Source organism: Oncorhynchus keta, chromosome 33 (assembly GCF_023373465.1).
Source record: "Oncorhynchus keta strain PuntledgeMale-10-30-2019 chromosome 33, Oket_V2, whole genome shotgun sequence".
Classification (NCBI taxonomy): domain Eukaryota; kingdom Metazoa; phylum Chordata; class Actinopteri; order Salmoniformes; family Salmonidae; genus Oncorhynchus; species Oncorhynchus keta.
The window spans coordinates 10,401,928-10,420,052 of NC_068453.1; the positions used below are offsets into that span (position 1 = coordinate 10,401,928).

Consider the following 18,125-nt stretch of genomic DNA (forward strand, 5'->3'; position numbering starts at 1 on the left):
AGAGCGGTTCAATTGTTGTGAAGAAGGCTTCAGGGCGCCCAAGAAAGTCCAGCAAGCGCCAGGACCATCTCCTAAAGTTGATTCAACTGCGGGATTGGGGCACCACCAGTACAGAGATTGCTCAGGAATGGCAGCAGGCAGGTGTGAGTGCATCTGCACGCAGAGTGAGGCAAAGACTTTTGGAGGATGGCCTGGTGTCAAGAAGGGCAGCAAAGAAGCCACTTCTCTCCAGGAAAAACATCAGGTACAGACTGATATTCTTCAATAGGTAAAGGGATTGGACTGATGAGGACTGGAGTAAAGTCATTTTCTCTGATGAACCCCCTCTCTGATTGTTTGGGCATCCGGAAAAAAGCTTAGCCCGAGAAGACAAGGTGAGCGCTACCATCAGTCCTGTGTTATGCCAACAGTAAAGCATCCTGAGACCATTCATGTGTGGGGTTGCTTCTCAGCCAAGGGAGTGGGCTCACTCACAATTTTGCCTAAGAACAAAGGCATGAATAAAGAATGGTACCAACACATCCTCCGAGAGCAACTTCTCCCAACCATCCAGAAACAGTTTGGTGACGAACATTGCCTTTTCCAGCATGATGGAGCACCTTGCCATAAGGCAAAAGTGATAACTAAGTGGCTCTGGGAACAAACAAAAAAAACAATATTTTGGGTCCATGGCCAGGAAACTACCCAGACCTTAATCCCATTGAGAATTTGTGGTCAATCCTCAAGAGACAGATGGACAAACAAAAACCCACAAATTCTGACAAACTCCAAGCATTGATTATGCAAGAATGGGCTGCCATCAGTCAGGATGTGGCCCAGAAGTTAATTGACAGCATGCCAGGGCAGATTTCAGAGGTCTTGAAAAAGAAGGGTCAACACTGCAAATATTGACTCTTGCCTTATGGCAAAGTGCTCCATCATGCTGGAATGGTCTCAACTTCACGTAATTGTCAAAAGCCATTGACACTTATGAAATGCTTGTAATTATACTTCAGTATTCCATAGTAACATCTGACAAAAATATCTAAAGACACGGAAGAAGCAAACTTTGCAGAAATTAATATTTGTATCATTCTCAAAACTTTTGACCACAACTGTAGATTTTATGGAAGGGAGTTTAGTCCAACGTTATAGCTATTCCTGTAAATCCACCATGGCTACTCCCACCTCCAGTAGTTGATCAAGAAGTGTTGGAGAGACTACAGAAAGATATGAAGCGTGTTGATCCATCTGATTTGTTTAAGAGACATCTGGATACTGTGTGTCTGGATTTTGTGGCCATTTACACAAATGGTTCAAAAGAGCCAAGGACAGGATGCACTGGGTCAGCACTTGTCGTGCAGGAATGTGAGGTGGCAGTCAGGGAAAGTATTACAGATCATCCATCTGTACATACGGCGGAGCAGATGGCCATACTGTTGGCCTTGCAGTGGGTCCAGGAGTAGTTATTTGTTCTGATTAATGTGCAGTGTTGAGTCTCCAGTCCTTTAGCTCACGTAGCAGACAACCTGCTTTATGAGCTGCTACAAACCCATGGCAGGATTAGACAAATGTGTATACAGATAAGATTTGAGGCAGTTGATGTACTGGCCAAACAAGCACTTAGTAGTGGGTATGTTTGACGTGTAGTTTCAATGAGCAAGGCAGAGGCAAAACGCCTGATATGAACAGAGATGGCAGGAGCAGATGAATAGAGATACTAAGGGCATGCATGTATTTCAAGTACAGAGGAAAGTCGGGGATACAGGAAATTAGTTTAAAACGTATATTGAGGAGAACTTCATAAAATATAGTCCATCATATTTTAGATTTTTTTAAGAGCAACGGAGCTGGCAGGTAGGATTTATCAGTCTCTGGTCCACACTCCAGTACAGTAGGTGGAGGTAATGCACCATAACTTTGGATGTCACCCTCCGATCAACACCGCCGAAGAAGAAGTAGCGGTTTGATCACACAGCGCCCCGCGTAGATGACAGAAACCTTACAGACAGGGGACGTGGCCAATGAAAATGCTTTTTGAAGGCGACATGACATGCGCATTATACACTGTTGATGACTTCGCTAGCTGTTTCGACCGAGGTTTGAAACAGGATTGCTAAAATATATTAAACAGTCTCCTTCGTTAGACACGACCATGCTACAGTTTTTGGTGAGTTGATATCGAAATGAAAACAATGTATTACTGTTTACTGATGGGCTAATTATGGTGTATGCTAGCTATATAACCATCAGTGCTGCTGACCTAGCTAGTAAAAATAACATGTGTTCCGTCTTGATTAACACTTATTTATAATCTTGCAGGCTGGGTTTACCTTGGGAAACGTTGTTGGGATGTACCTCGCTCAAAACTACGAGGTACTAAGAGGAACAACTATCGCCGCGGACTAAACTCCACTACCAACCGAGCAGAGTAAGGCTTTGGAGTCAAACTACATCGACAAGGTCAATACTTAAAAATATATATTATGAAACATCTACCCTGTACCAATGTTTGTCCTCTGTAGTTGCGTGCCTTTGTTGTTTGCTGAAATCCATACTTTTCCAATGAATGTTAATCAAATACAACCACCGTCTTTCCTTGTTGAGATTCAATGGGCGGCAGTTGCCATCTTACAGGCTGACCACACCGCTCGTTGCAAAATAAATTTAGAAATCTGTTATTCAATTATTGCGCACCAACGAGCGTTGGCAAGGGCTAAAATATATAAATCAGTTCTATTTCTAACGCAGATCACGCTGCAAGTCCTGCCTCTCCCATCTCCTCATTGGTTTATAGAAGCAGGTACTCATGTGCCATCTCCTCATTGGTTATATCCATGTGGGTGACTGAAAGATGAACAGGTCAGTGGTGGTAATGCACCTAATTTATTAAAGTTCCTATTCGCAATATAAAGTCAAGAGAAGAAAAGGCCTGGAAGGAAGAGAGATGACTGGAAACGATTCAGTTGACCGTTTTATGTGTGGATTAATTGGCAGAGTAGAGGAACTTGTGCATTTCAGGTAAAATAGTGACTCAATGTTTATATCCCAGGACAAATTAGCTAGCAAGTGCAAGCTAACTAGCTAAATTGCCATGAATGTTTAATGCTTTTCGACCTGTCCCCAAATTAATATAATTGGTTCAGAGTTTATGATATTTTAACCTGCATGTCGTGATTGCGTTTGGTGTGGGGGGACAAAATAAATGTATGCAGGATGGCAGCTGATTTGGGTTCCGTGTAACAGGCTGATCACACCATTCACGTTGCAAATAACATTTTGTAATCTGTTATTCAATTATTGCGCCTGCGTTGCCAAGGGCTAAAATAGATGTCCTTTCTATTTCTGACGCAGATCGCAATGCAAGTCCTGCCTCTCCCATCTCCTCATTGGTTTATAGAAGCAGGTACCCACACGCAATATCCTCATTGGTTATACACACGTGGGTGATTGAAAGATGAACTGTGTTGCGGGTCAGTGTAGTAATACTATGAAAGATTAGATGCCAATCATCGTAAGTTCAAAGATGAAAAGGCCTGGAATGAGGAGAGATGACTAGAAACGATTCAGTTGACCGTTTTATGTGTGGATTAATTGTCGGAGTAGAGGACCTTGTGCATTTCAGGTAAAATAGCAACTCAATGTTTATATCCCAGGACAAATTGGCTAGCTAAATAGGACAAATTAGCTAGCAAGTACTAGCTAAATTGCCATAAATGTTTAATACTTTTTGACCTGTCCCCAAATTAATGTAATTGGTTCAGAGTTTATTTTTATATTTTATCCTGCGTGTCGTGATCGCGTTTGGTCTGGGGGGGACAAAATAAATGTAGGCACGATGGCGCACGCGAGCAGCCTGTTTGGGTTCTGTGTTAGAGCAACAACAATGAGCAAACAGTCGGTTGTAGTGGGTTAACTTTGATTGAAAAAGTATGGTATTCAGAAAAAGAAAAGCATGCAACCAGGACAAACATAGGTACGAGGTAGGCATTTCATAATTCACATTTTTTTTAAGTATTGACATTGGGTCGAATCGATGTAGTCAGAGATATTCCAAATAGCCAGGTCTCTGCTCCAATTTCCTGGACGGTGGAGTTAAGTCCGCTAGGAAACAACCCACTATATATGTCAGTCGGTGTCAATGTTTCCCCTGTGTATTTGCCAAAACAAAAAAAAAACACAATAGGCCTATGCCATTGAACTCTTTCCTTCTTGCCACTCTTCTCTGATTACTCCACTTGTGTTTAAGGTCCCCAACATTTCCAAAAAGATAGAAGCCTTCAAAAAGGATGTGGAGGCAAAGAAGAAACCTCCAGCAGAGTGAAGAAGAGATTTGCTCAACAACATGGAAAGAAAGAACCGGACAGATTTGAAGAGGTGGGGGACTATTGGAACAACAAGACACTGCAGAGGATATATACCAAATGTTAATCTCATTTCATATGTTCTATCAAAAGCAGTATGTGTACTAAGGTTACACTGGCAGAGGAATAAATGGTAAAAATGTATTCTCTAAGCAGGGTTTTCACAGTGCCTGGACTGGACCAGTGTTCTTTTTGTTGTTTTGTGTTCTTAAAGTAATTGGCTACTTAACATTATCTTGACATGATGGTGCTATTTATGAGTGTATATGCAAAGATGACTAACTGCTGTGGGACAACATCTACACTTCAGAAACCTTGGCCTTATCCTGGCAAGAAGCTTGGCAGGGCAGGCCTTAGTGTTCATGTCTAAACATGGCATTTTTACCACATGCGCATGTCATTTTTGACAACTAGACAGAGTGCAGTTACTGCTTTTGAGTGATGTTATCATATAAATAGAATTGAATTGCGAGGCCTGGTCTATGGATTGTATTTCTGTAGGTGTTATGGTATTGAGAATGAGTAGCTCATGTAAATGGTATTGTTTGCAATTCTAATTTAATGCTGGTCTCTTAACATTGTAGGCCTCACTCAGATGTTAATACATTTGCTGAATTTGGTTCTGTCATAAATTGAAAATAGGTGTTACATCACATAAGATAGTGTTGTCTAGCAAGGGACCGATCTCAATACTTCCTCACCATTCAGTAAAATAGATTATTTTGTAGGGCAGTTATTCTAGCTCGCCATGTTTTATTCTTAACATCCATTATCCAGAGAAGCATTCTTTACACGCGTCACAGAAATCTTTCCTGGGAGCATCTGGGTATGGTGCGCCAGTAGGCCAGCAGAGGTCAATGTATTCCCATGTTTTCTTTCCACTGTTCTCTGTAAATAACAACCAATCCATCAGAGGTAACCAGAGTTCTATTTTGAATTTGAACAGACTAGATCAACTAAAATATACATTATAATTAGGGATTTATTCAATCTGTAAAGCTGAAGCGTTACAGATTCTGCCATAGAAATGTAAAGGTCATTTCCGATTTAGCCAACATAAGCAGTGTTTAGCATGAATGCAGTCTGATAAATCTGGAATAGTGGTGTTTGCTTAGGGCTGGAATGAAGTGTAATTGTTGGAAGGGAGTTAATGCAATGGTATCAAACGTGAAACCAGTCCATTCTGGCCATGTATTATGAGCCGTCCTCCCCTCAGCAGCCTCCACTGATCAGGAACAGCGCCTTAACATTTATATCACGCTGAAAAGCTGGATTTCCACCATGCGGATTGAATAGAGCCGTACTAAACTGACAATGTTTGCTTTGGTCTTGGCAAGGTTTGTCGTAGAGTCACTTTTTGTTTTTTGGTTTCTTGCCCTTCATTCCTCCTGTTTTCTTTTGAGTTGACTTAGGCCATCCAAAGCCTCGGAACGCCAGACAGTCAACTGCATTGTGGGAAATGTAGTAAACATTCTGCATGGCTGCTGGACTGAGAATGTCCACTTCTGACTTGGTGGCTTTGGCACTGACTGATCTCTTCTTGGATGACCTCCTCCTCTCGGCCTTTTTGACAGGCCTTTTTGACCTGGATTTTCTGGATTTTGTTGATTGTGTAGGCTGCGGACAAACCATTTGATAATCACTATAGATAACATGGGAAAGTTAATGTTAAGCAGTATGTTTAGTAATGTAGGCTACTTGCTCTACACTGCACCCTAGACCAGTGATCAATGTATGCAACAACTGCATCAATGCTTCAGAAACTACATCCAATTTACTGTACCATTGTGTGGACATTCCTCTCCTATTTAATCTGTGAGATCATCTGTTCATTCTCTGCAAATGTGTCACCGAAGAAACCTGGAAATATCAGGGACATCACACGAATAGGTTACTTTTCAAGTAAAGAAAGCATACCCCAAAACTTACCAAGTGGCATTTTTATATTAGGTCCTTGTGAACAAGTGAAAACACTTTTTTTTTTATGTCAAATGAAATCACACCAATATTGAAATAACCTAGAATTGTAATCGAAATAGTTATGCTTACCAACCTTTGAGTGTAAACGTCTGGCAGAGAGACGACTTCCCGTGCGTTTGTATCCCGTTGCCGTAGAGACTAGGCTTGTTCTTGGTGTTTGAATAGGCAGCGGCTTTAACAAGGTTGTCCCCCGTCTCTGTGCTGCTGGGCATGGCGTTAGTTGCTGTCTCACATGTCCTTTGTCTCCCACAAAGAATGTCTGTTTACATCACCATGGTAATCTGCTGATTATCTCCTGGCATCACGAATATTATATTACAAAAACACCATTCCTTATTCACAATCAATAAATAGACCTATACCAAAGGGGGGTATTTTGCTTTTTAACTTTGGGATTAAAAAAATAAACACTTTCAGACAATAAATCCTCATGTATTCTCACACTACCGGTTCTCCAGGGAAACTATGTGGAATGCACATAAGTCAGACAACACTATCCTGAATAGTGGATAAAGAGTCAAGAGTGTCGACTTCCTAAACATTAAACATAGAAAACGGTATACTAATTAAAACCATTGATCTCTTTATTTAGAAAATACAGTCTAATGAAGGACAGAATTATCTTACAAGTTTCAACTCTGATGTCTTTCAACGGAATAATGCTGCTGTACAGGACAGTCATTGCACATACCCCTGAACAAAATCAATATTATTATTTTTACACTGTCCTATAATTATGACAAAAAAAAAAACCCACACAAATAGCAATATCCAAACACTGTAAAACACATCTAGGAACACATCCTCCAACTGCCAGAACTCATACATACATGTACTGTAGAGTATTTCCAGTGATTTTATGTAGAAAAAGAGAGATTGCATTGTTTCGAGTGAGAGGTGCTCTGAGTAAGGCATTCATTTATAATCAAAAACTGGCACTCATTACATTGGCACAAGGTTATAGGGTTTCTGAAACAAAGTCAGGAGTAACTGCAACAAGTCTAAAGAAATGATCAACATTGTGTTAGGTTACTGCATGTGCCAATCAAAGTATAGACTACTTTTCAATGCTTAGATTGTGATTGGATCATGTTATTGCTATTCCACCAGGTCCTCTCGTACTTACATACTGTATAGGTCGTGAGGAGGAAGCCATAGTTGTTGATCTTTACAATTATTGTACATTCTGAACCTGAGAATCCTCAAGATAAGCAGTTATTTTTGAAAGCTTTTGCATTCAAGAAAACTCAGAAAGTCAAATGACTGTCTTTTGAGACATGGTGCTGACTCGATAGACATTTACCAAAACACCCTACATATACCAAATCATGGGTGAGAGTACATTTAGAATTTGTGTTCTAAAAATGGAATTTCAACAAAAGTCACATTTCGAAATATTGTATAAAATTTCAGAATACAGTTTTAAATATGACATATTCAAACAGAAATATAAAACTGCAGCCATGCACACTTAGATTCCACAAAGAAGCACAACACAGTTACACAATCATCGCTCAATACAAATATAATACAACCAAGTACATCTCGGCCGCCTACACAAATTCCCCGGAGAGAAACACTAAAGACTACACTAGATAATATGAAAAAGGATGATGTCTTATGTGCTTGTGTCATCAGAGAATGTTCCATAACCTTAAGAGAAAGTTACAGAACACTCAGAGAATACTTAATGGCCTTGACAGCCCACGGTAGTTCTGCTTTACAATGAAAGAAATTGACTAGACAACAGATCTCGTAAAAAAAATCAGCACCATTGTGTGACAACTACTGTGTATTCAGCGAGGGAGATCAGCCTCACGAGGACACGTGTATCCCTTCAGCTGTTATTCAAGGTTTGCTGCTGTGGGGAGGTGGATTGAGGGCTAAACCAGGGCAGCCATGACACCTTTGGGAGGACAGAGAGTGAAGCCCACAGGACTCGTCGGGTTCCCAGAGGGAGTCAGGGACACTGCCCTCGACATATCCTGAGACAGCCTTCCCACGTTGGGCCGATGAACCCCCTCAAGCCTCCAAACCCTGGTCAAACCCTTCAGATCAGCCTCAAAAAGCTTTTCCTGTGTCCTTATCCTTTCCTTTCTCTCCATCTGGCCAAAGGCTTCACAGACCTTTATAAACATAAATTAACTACCACGTATTACTTACAGCCGGGTTCCCCAACAGGCGGGCCGGGCCGAGGGTCGAATTTGGCCCCCGGGTGATTTAATTTTTTCTCATTGTTGGACATGAAAAAAAAAAAAAGTTAAACATTTGTAAACACCAGGAAATCAGCTCCATGTGATTTTAATTGTGGAAATCTGTTCCCAAGTATTCCCACGCATAATAGAGAGACAGGATCGCATACAAATGTAAGCAAGTTTGGAGGTTATTATTATCTTTGTCAAATCCTATATGTGTTTGAGGTTTTTGCAGTCAATTTTATGTATACAAATTATTTGCAATTATGTTGTTTCGGCCCCTTGACCATCCGCTCAAGAGAAAAAACATCCCGCGGCTGGATCTAGTTGATGATCAATGACTTATAGGAATATCTGTGTGATTACATAAATTAAAATACTATTAACCTAGGAAGGGGAAATGTGGTTCAATTCTCCCTTAAAGCTCAATTATCCTGTGGTTTATACACATTTCCACACTACGAGGTTGGAATAATACTGTGAAAATGATGATAATGCCCCTTTAAATGTATGTGCTGTTTCTTCCTGTTTCTTTGGGATGGAGTTTTGGTCTGCCTAGCGACATCCGCAGGCGGGGAAAATGAGTTAATAGACCGATAAAAGAGTTCAAAACCTGTCTGCCAATAACAGCTACTTTTCCCCTCCCTACTCAGACCACTCCCAGACAGTCCAAGCAAAATTCTAGCTTGAGAAATTGCTCTTTGCTAAGAAGCTATTTTTGTATACGTTTTACTATTTTAATTGAAAACAATCAATCAATTGTTAGCCTGTTAATACACAGTACTATCTTTCCAAAAATGCCCTTTTTTTCTAGAAATATACAGATCAGCCACAATATCATCTGCACCTATGAGATTTACGAACTAAAACATAATGGCTGTGATCATGAATAAATACACATGCAAAACATTACAACATAAACTAAGAACAGTGTCAGTGTCAGTGCTTAATTCGTTTAAAGAAAGGACATGCCATGGTTTTAAAATTAATTATTCCACAAAGCACAGAAGCGAATCAAATTGAGTGAGAGAAAAAAATGAACTGGTGGTTTGGACATAGTGGTTGGATTGGATGTTGTGACTGACAGAATAGTGACAGTATTCCACATAGCTTGTACTGTAAGAGCCTGCTCCTGCCAAGTTGCCATGACATCGTTATTACTGTCTATACCGTTACTGTACAATTTCTGCATGGATACAGGTGACTACAAACTGATGTTCTATTTCTGCCACATATTTACATGAAGATCACAGTAGTCGTAGGCTTGTGTCCCTGGTATGCGTGTCCTCCCCGCTCATTAGGCCTGTTGTAGTAGACCCTCCCATTGGATAGGCTGTGAAAACACCTCTCTCTCCAGCCACATTTCATAGCTGTAGTGGAAGTCCTCCGGCAGCTCAACACGCTGGCCCAGAACGCTTTGCAGGCAGTTGTCCACCGGGGCGAACTCGCCGTTCTGGTTCTTGTCGTAGCGACGGCTGTTGAACTTCTCGATGCTCTCCCTCAGGGCGCACTCCTCTGCCTGGAAGTCCCACGGCCGCGCGTCGATATCTGGAGGACAAGAAGAACAACAGAGTTTTATTCTCAGGTCTATTAACTCGATGAACTGCACCACATAACCCTATCCACTGTCTCTGTCGATTTTCTGTTCGGGAAAATACGTTATACGGTTGTTAAAGGACAATAGACCTCAATAATCAATCAATACAGAGAAAACAGTGAATTCTGGGATTTAAATGACATCAGAGGGACATCCGGTCGGTCTGTATCGCCACCGTGGAAGGCCAACTGCACCGTCCTCAACCGCAAGGCTCTCCAGAGGGTGGTGCAGTCTGCATAACGCATCACCGGGGGCCAACTACCTGCCCTCCATGACACCTACAGCGCCCGATGTCACAGGAAGGCCAAAAAGATTATCAAGGACATCAACCACCCGAGCCACGGCCTGTTCACACCACTACCATCCAGAAGGCGAGGTCAGTACAGGTGCATCAAAGCTGGGACCGAGAGACTGAAAAACAGCTTCTATCTCTAAACAGAAATAACTAACTTAAAGAGGCTCCTCCCTATATTTTATTTTTTATTTTTATTTAACTAGGCAACTCAGTTAAGAACAAATTCTTATTTTCAATGACGGCCTAGGAACAGTGGGATAACTGCCTTGTTCAGGGACAGAACGACAGATTTTTACCTTGTCAGTTCAGGGATTCGATCTTGCAACCTTTCGGTTACTAGTCTCAACGATCTAACCACTAGGCTACCTGCCGCCCCATTGAGACCCAATCCCTGGCAACTTTAATAAATGGATCACTGGGCATTTTATACAATGCCACATTAATAATGTTTACATATCTTACATTACTCATATCACATGTACAGTTGAAGTCGGAAGTTTACATACACCTTAGCCAAATACATTTAAACTCAGTTGTTCACAATTCCTGACATTTAATCCTAGTAAGAATTCCCTGTCTTAGGTCAGTTAGGATCACCACTTTATTTTAAGAATGTAAAATGTCAGAAAAATAGTAGAGAGGATGATTTATTTCAGCTTTTATTTCTTTCATCACATTCCCAGTGGGCGAGAAGTTTACATACGCTCAATTAGCATTTGGTCGCATTGCCTTTAAATTGTTAAACTTGGGTCAAAAGCACTCCCACAACATGATGCTGCCACACCCGTACTTCATGGTTGGGATGATGTCCTTCGGCTTGCAAGCCTCCCCCTTTTTCCTCCAAACATAAAGATGGTCATTATGGCCAAACAGTTCTATTTTTGTTTCATCAGACCAGAGGACATTTCTACAAAAAGTATGATCTTTGTTCCCATGTGCAGTTGCAAACCGTAGTCTGGCTTTTTTATGGTGGTTTTGGAGCAGTGGCTTCTTCCTTGCAGAGTGGCCTTTCAGGTTATGTCGATATAGGACTTGTTTAACTGTGGATATAGATACTTTTGTACCTGTTTCCTCCAGCATCTTCACAAGGTCCTTTGCTGTTGTTCTGGGATTGATTTCCACTTTTCGCACCAAAGTACTTTCATCAATAGGAGACAGAACGCGTCTTCTTCCTGAGTGATATGACAGCTGCGTGGTCCCATGGTGTTTATACTTGCGTACTATTGTTTGTACAGATGAACGTGGTACTTTCAGGCGTTTGGAAATTGCTCCCAAGGATGAACCAGACTTGTGGAGGTCTACACATTTTTTGTCTGAGGTCTTGGCTGATTTTATTTTGATTTTCCCATAATGTCAAGCAAGGAGGCACTGAGTTTGAAGATAGGCCTTGAAATACATCCACAGGTACACCTCCAATTGACTCAAATTATGTCAATTAGCCTATCAGAAGCTTCTAAAGCCATGACATCATTTTTTTGAATTTTCCAAGCTGTTTAAAGGCACAGTCAACTTAGTGTATGTACAATTCAGACCCACTGGAATTGTGATACAGTGAATTATATGTGAAATAATCTGTCTGTAAACAATTGTTGGAAAAATTACTTGTGTCATACAGATGCCCTAGATGTCCTAACCAACTTGCCCAAACTATAGTTTGTTAACAAGAAATGTGTGGAGTGGTTGAAAAACAAGTTTTAATGACTCCAACCGTAAATACTGTATTTTATACCATCTATTGCACCTTGCCTGTGCCGTTCGGCCATCGCTCATCCATGTACTTACACGTACATATTCTCATTCACCCCTTTAGATTTGTGTCTATTAGGTAGTTGTTGGGGAATTGTTAGATTACTTGTTAGATGTTACTGCACTGTCGGAACTAAAAGCACAAGCATTTTGCTACACTAGCATTAACATCTGCTAACCAGGTGTACGTGACCAATAACATTTGATTCGAAGAACCAATGGAGCTCTCTCCTCTCTTTCCCTCTGTCCATCTGGTCCATTGAGAATAGAACCTGAGACATGTGATGACAGACAGTCGTCTCTTTTTCTCGGAGGGCCTCTCACCCCTAGCTGGTCCCTGGCTCGGTTGCTATGGCAACACGTCCTTAGTTACCGGCCTTCATCTTACAGCAGTTGGCTGATAGGACTTTCCGTTACGGAGATCAATAGTCAAAGACACATAGTGTGTACCTACCGCATTTAATTTCACATTCATCATCACATTCTGATTCGTTGCATAGCTTTCACATCTCCTACAGACCAGTGAATTAAGAGTTGACTTCAGGTATGCGTTCAAAAGGTTATTTGCATCTTACCGTTGCCATAGGCCCAGTCGTCATTGAGCCTGTGTCGTACTTTCTGGTAGATGGCTGACATGGTCTTCATGTTGCTCTTCCTCCACTGGCGGCCCAGGTACTTGGTCTGGATCTTGAGCAGCTTGAGGACATACAGCTGCATCATGGCCTGTTTGACCTTCAGCGCCCTCTTCAGGATGGGAGCAGACTTGAACACCACCAGCATCTGAGAGAGGAGGTGGAAGAGAAGGCAGGACACAGTGGATCTCAAAAATGTTCCGTCACAAATCTTTTTAATTCTAAACTGTCCTCTAGCCTGTACACCCAAGGCAAGTGGGTACTGAATAAGGGACATGTGATCATAAAGAGACGCAGGACCAGGTCTCTCTCACCATGGTCCTGGAGTGTTTCCACTTAGTCAGCTTGTTGAGGATCCTCAGCAGGTTGATGCAGGAGAAGAGATTACGCCAGCAGAACTGATTACTGTCTCCAGCTTCCTACAAATCACAGGCAACAACAGGGTTTGGAGAATTGAAAACGCCCACAAAGAATACATGTATAACGGCCTAGTGTTTAGGAAGGGTAGCCGGACACGGCCAGTGTCTAATCACAGCCAACAGATTAACCAAACCCATTAACATTCAAACAGTCTGGTGTAAACATATGGGTTTGCGATCTGAACTCACCAAGCTCTCAGCCGTGAGCTCAGGCATCTCGTGGACCACACAGTGAGGGAAGTCCAGCACACATATACTACAATGAGAGCACAAACGAGAGTATAACAGCCCATCTTTGTGTCAACAGTGGTGTTACACCTGTCATTGAGGTGAGAGCGACACATTTGCCAACCACACCTGAACCCCCCCCCCCCCTGCCTTTATGTGGGTGCAGATGCACCTCTGGCACTGTGGCAGAATCTAAGTGGTAGTCAGTTGTAGTCAGTGAGTCCTACCTGTTTTTGGCACTGATGTAAGACATGATGTTCTGGTTGAAGAACTTGAGGATGAGTGGGATGCAGTTAGCAAACACCAGGTGTTGAGAGACAATCTCAAACTGGAGGGAGAGAGAGAGAGAGAAAGAGATAAAGAGAGAGAGAGAGACAGGAAGTACAAGGTCACTGCAAAGTCACTGACTGTCTTTAGTGCACAGGAACCATGGAGGACCAGATAAAGCACTAAGGCCCACTTGCCCTTTAACTCCTAATAATAAAAATTCATATCCTTTAAATAATAAAAGATTAATCCTCCAACCCCCAGTCTTTTTATATTTTATGAGCAGCCTGCAGAGTTCAGGAATAGACCGATTTCTCCTCTTTTCTACATTCTATGCAATCGTTTACGATCATCAAAAGACCGTTCAAGACCACTTTTTGTTAGCACAGCTACTATTACTGCTGTGTGCCTATGAATTTAAAGCAGGAACAATGATGAGCATTCTGTCATCCGACTTTTGGGGTGTAAAAGACACTCTGAAATGACAACCCCTTTACACTCTCACGATGGGAATAACGGGGGTTCCAATCAGAGGATTTAGCCAATCTGCTCTCCCTGGAAGTACTCAGCTCTGCGGCACGGCCGTCTAAGAGCCAGCAGGATAGGAGCCATAGGCAGACTCATTTAACCCTTTCACTGAGCTGGGTTCTGCCGTTTCAATAATGCATCTTTGTAACAAGCTTCATTTGGCAGTTGGTCGTGGGAAATAAGAGTGAAGGTAATCATTTTGGGCAGTAGATGGCGCTACTATAATTTTACATCCAGCGTTGTTCATCTTTCATCCTATTAAATGGGGAACTAGCTCCTTTTTCATGTAGGATTTGACAGAACAGTCCTGACCTGCTGCCAGGTATAAGCACACTATTGTCAAAAGAGCAGATGCTCCATTTCTCTCTGAAGACGATTCACTACCTATCAATAGTGGTTGCGTGCCAAAAAGTCAATCTTGAACCAATCCCTTTTAAAAAAAGGTACATGGTTTCGTGTGCTGAAGAGAGACACACTCTCTCGTCTCAGGGAGAAGCAGCAGTAGGACGACGATACATGAAGCTAATCGGCCCAAAATAGGAATTATAATCCTCCTTTACAAGAGCAGATTTTGGAAGGAGCTCAGCTTTGCATTTTGGAAAATGGATGGTGCGGCTATGTACCCATTTCTTGTCTGATGGTACTTCTCCAACCCTCCTCCTCATCCTCCTGCCTCCCTCTATCATGCCTCCCTCTATCATGCCTCCCTCTATCATGCCTTCCTCTATCATGCCTTCCCTGCCTCCTCTATCCTGCCTCCCTCTATCCTGCCTCCCTCTATCCTGCCTCCCTCTATCCTGCCTCCCTCTATCCTGCCTCCCTCTATCCTGCCTCCCTCTATCCTGCCTCCCTCTATCCTGCCTCCTCTATCCTGCCTCCCTCTATCCTGCCTCCCTCTATCCTGCCTCCCTCTATCCTGCCTCCCTCTATCCTGCCTCCTTCTATCCTGCCTCCCTCTATCCTGCCTCCCTCTATCCTGCCTCCCTCTATCCTGCCTCCCTCTATCCTGCCTCCCTCTCTGTGTGCAGGGGGATGTATGAACCTTTGACTGTGTGCCTATCATTCCAGTGCAGGATCTGTGTTGTCGGCTGCCAGGAGCCAAATGGGTGGGGGATGTGAGAGGAGATGAAGACAGAAAGCGAGAGAAATGTGGTGGTGAATGTGGAATGCAGGGAGGTGAGAGAGAATGGAGGCTGACTTAGTGTGTGTGCTGACTCAATGCATTTTTCTGCAAAAGTGGTTAAACTGCGTTTACCCTCCACTACCCCACTGGAAGAGATGAGAGCGAGAGAGCAGCGGCAGACCTGAGGGGGTGGGGGAGAGAAAGGGATGGAGAGCGAGAGATAGTGGCTGACCTGGGGTGTGGGAGGGAGGGGGGGAAACAGAGAAAGAGAGAGAAAGAGGTAGAGAGAAAGAAAGACCGGTAGGGGTGGTAGGTGGGCTTACTTGGTAGATGTGATTGAGTTTCAGGTGCTTGAGGAGCAGCAGCAGAAGTGCAGAGATGGCCTTGACAATGATCTCCTTGTGTCTGTTCACGTCAATACCCAGCTTCATGCTCTGGAGGACCGTGATTCTGCCATCACACACACACACACACACACACCTTTTATGTGCTTCATAGCAACAAATTCCCTTGACATGACAAATCTATAGTCATTGACTTTATCTATGAACAAACTATATTACATGTCCTCCTTATCGCCATCACTCAACTTAAGCATGAACGGCAAAGATGGCCGTGAGGGAACAAGGAGAGGCACAAGGCTATTACACTCACGGCATCTCCTCTGGCAGCACATCAGCCAGTATATTGATGGAGTCCGTCTTGGCCTTGGAGGTAGGTGCTGCAGCCAGCAGCAGCTTCAGAAGGGCAATCTGATCAATACAACGTGGGTTTTTAGCTTTCAACCTCTCAGCTCGGAAACATGACAGGTCTAGACAGCAAATACTTAGTAACAATCTATGATTTCTGAGATGCAAAGTAAGAGATGATGCCATGTGAAGTGTCTTGGTAGAGCAGAATATAACCGTAGATGTCCTCACCACATACTGAGACAGGTTAGGAAGCATTCCCAGATACAGGATCTCTGTTGGGGTCTCATCCACATCCTCTTCTCCCTGACACAACACAACACCACACCACACCATATGAGTTACACACCGTCTCTAGTCATCTTGTTTCCAATCACAGAGCCCTGTTCCAACACGTAGAAAATGAAAGATCATATTTCTATTTGACCAGGTTAGTCTCATTGAGATTAAGAATCTATTTTAGAAGAGAGATAGAATTCAAATGTTATTACAAAGACACATTCACAACATAAAACACAAAAAGCCCTACAGTTTTAAAATGTAAAAATGTAGACATTGAGCAGACATGATGCTTTTGGGAGGTGTGGTGCAACTAGGGGTCAAAACATTGACAGCCCCCCCCCCCACTTCATTTTCCAGTATAGTTTTAGCCTAGCATTAAACTCATTCAAATAGAGGAGTTCCTGTCATTTCATATAAAGTAAACAGTGAGAAGCGTCACTGACCAGGGTCATGGGACACTGTTGAAGCTCCTCTTCCCTCTTGATCTGCATCTCAGCTATAGAGACATATTTGTGCTGGAGGGAAAAGAGAGCATGGTGTTGGATAGGGTGAGTTAGCCACAATACAATATAAAGCACTAGGAGAGCCAGCGCAAAGCACTTCATAACCACAATCCATTCTATTCCACTTCACACCTTTTCAATGAGACATCACCATGGCGATATACCATAGTATTCCGACATTATCTCGTCAGGCAGCGCCCTGTGTGTAAACAGAAGCGGCTTTGAATGGGCGGTCATTAGTATTCACAGGTTGACACACAGAAGGGCATTCCTCAGTGTAACGGTGTTTCACAGTCAGTTCAAAACACACAATTAGATGTCCAAGTGGGATGTCAACGTCCAGGGATATTGACCAGCTAGGTCAAATAAACGGTCAATGCTTCGCCACCGGTGTAACACTCGATCCTGGTGGAGCGAGAGCGACGGAGGGATTGAGAGGAGAGGGAGAAAGGATAGAAGTGGAAGGACAAGAGTGATTTATCTCCCCCTTACCTGTTTGAGGGTCTTGACACTCTCGTGTATGGGCCTAGGAAGACCGACCAGTGTCTCTGTGTCACTAGAAAATAAAATAAAAACATTGCAGCCGAGAGAGAACAGTCACTGGCACTGCAATAACTAGGACCACACATGGCAGTATACCACGTGGAGCGAGCCTGTCAGACAACACAGTGAAAGCGACACTCACTTTCCCAGAGTGAAGCCGATGAACTTGTTCCTGCTGGTCTCCAGGAAGTGCTCGATGTCTTTCTCTCTGTGGAGACAGACCGATAGATTCGATAGAGGCCTGCTGCCCCTCACTAACCCCCCCCAGATTCACCTCCTCACTGATCACACTACGAGACCTACTGTGTTTCCTAGTCTGGTTTCCCGGGCTTGTCGAGATACTATCTAAACAGACCGATCAAAGACGTTCGGCTGCTAACCAGATGATGCATCTCCTCTCCCACAGACATCCATCTTAAGAGTGTTTGCACACACACACTTTAGGGTGCCGTGTTGGCTGCTTAAAGCCTCATCAGTCACACTCGATGCTGCCTCTGTACACTGTGTGATATTGGGATCTGGAACTCCACCTCACCTAAATTATTATTCATGTCGCCAAGTCCGCCCACGCACACACACACGAGAGATAGGCCACTGTCACTAATGTGTAGACAGAGGCCATCTTGCGAGGGGGAGCTGGCTGTTACTGTATGAGTGACTGAGGTGGGTTACTTTGAGTCCTCCTAAACAGAGGGTGCACTATCAGCAGCACGAGTGTGTAGAATAACACAACTAGAACCCAGTGTACATTTAGA

The 18,125-nt window shown here is 43.0% G+C and overlaps 3 protein-coding genes across 5 annotated transcripts in view; 1 reads left to right on the forward strand and 2 right to left on the reverse strand.

The window, feature by feature from the left end:
- Nucleotides 1–1,980: 1,980 nt before the first annotated feature.
- On the forward strand, nucleotides 1,981–4,815 carry LOC118366206 (short transmembrane mitochondrial protein 1). Its single transcript, XM_035748694.2, has 3 exons — nucleotides 1,981–2,149; nucleotides 2,302–2,355; nucleotides 4,229–4,815. Exons 1-3 carry the CDS (start codon nucleotides 2,135–2,137, stop codon nucleotides 4,301–4,303), a joined length of 144 nt encoding a protein of 47 aa, XP_035604587.1. The 5' UTR covers nucleotides 1,981–2,134; the 3' UTR covers nucleotides 4,304–4,815.
- Nucleotides 4,816–5,693: 878 nt separating this feature from the next.
- LOC118366204 (small lysine-rich protein 1) lies at nucleotides 5,694–6,483 on the reverse strand. The gene is made up of 3 exons (XM_035748692.2): nucleotides 6,397–6,483; nucleotides 6,127–6,203; nucleotides 5,694–5,960 (listed from the first exon to the last, which is right to left on the reverse strand). Exons 2-3 carry the CDS (start codon nucleotides 6,127–6,129, stop codon nucleotides 5,694–5,696), a joined length of 270 nt encoding a protein of 89 aa, XP_035604585.1. The 5' UTR covers nucleotides 6,130–6,203; nucleotides 6,397–6,483.
- Nucleotides 6,484–6,883: 400 nt separating this feature from the next.
- Nucleotides 6,884–18,125, reverse strand: part of LOC118365934 (striatin-interacting protein 1 homolog) — a 40,624-nt gene continuing 29,382 nt past the window's right edge. For all 3 annotated transcript variants that reach the window (XM_052491854.1, XM_052491852.1, XM_052491853.1), the window contains 11 exons: nucleotides 17,513–17,578; nucleotides 17,320–17,383; nucleotides 16,768–16,839; nucleotides 16,274–16,348; nucleotides 16,008–16,105; nucleotides 15,677–15,803; nucleotides 13,663–13,763; nucleotides 13,397–13,463; nucleotides 13,103–13,207; nucleotides 12,732–12,936; nucleotides 6,884–10,066 (listed from right to left, as the gene is read on the reverse strand). In XM_052491854.1, the coding sequence (XP_052347814.1) occupies nucleotides 9,816–10,066; nucleotides 12,732–12,936; nucleotides 13,103–13,207; nucleotides 13,397–13,463; nucleotides 13,663–13,763; nucleotides 15,677–15,803; nucleotides 16,008–16,105; nucleotides 16,274–16,348; nucleotides 16,768–16,839; nucleotides 17,320–17,383; nucleotides 17,513–17,578 (1,231 nt within the window). In that variant the 3' untranslated portion in view covers nucleotides 6,884–9,815. The remainder of the gene's footprint in view (nucleotides 10,067–12,731; nucleotides 12,937–13,102; nucleotides 13,208–13,396; nucleotides 13,464–13,662; nucleotides 13,764–15,676; nucleotides 15,804–16,007; nucleotides 16,106–16,273; nucleotides 16,349–16,767; nucleotides 16,840–17,319; nucleotides 17,384–17,512; nucleotides 17,579–18,125) is intronic.

What these genes read in the sequence shown, in the direction of transcription:
- LOC118366206 (XM_035748694.2), top strand. An exon ending in ACCTCGCTCAAAACTACGAG is followed by an intron (nt 2,356 to 4,228) that starts GTACTAAGAGGA and finishes CTTGTGTTTAAG; the next exon opens with GTCCCCAACATTTCCAAAAA.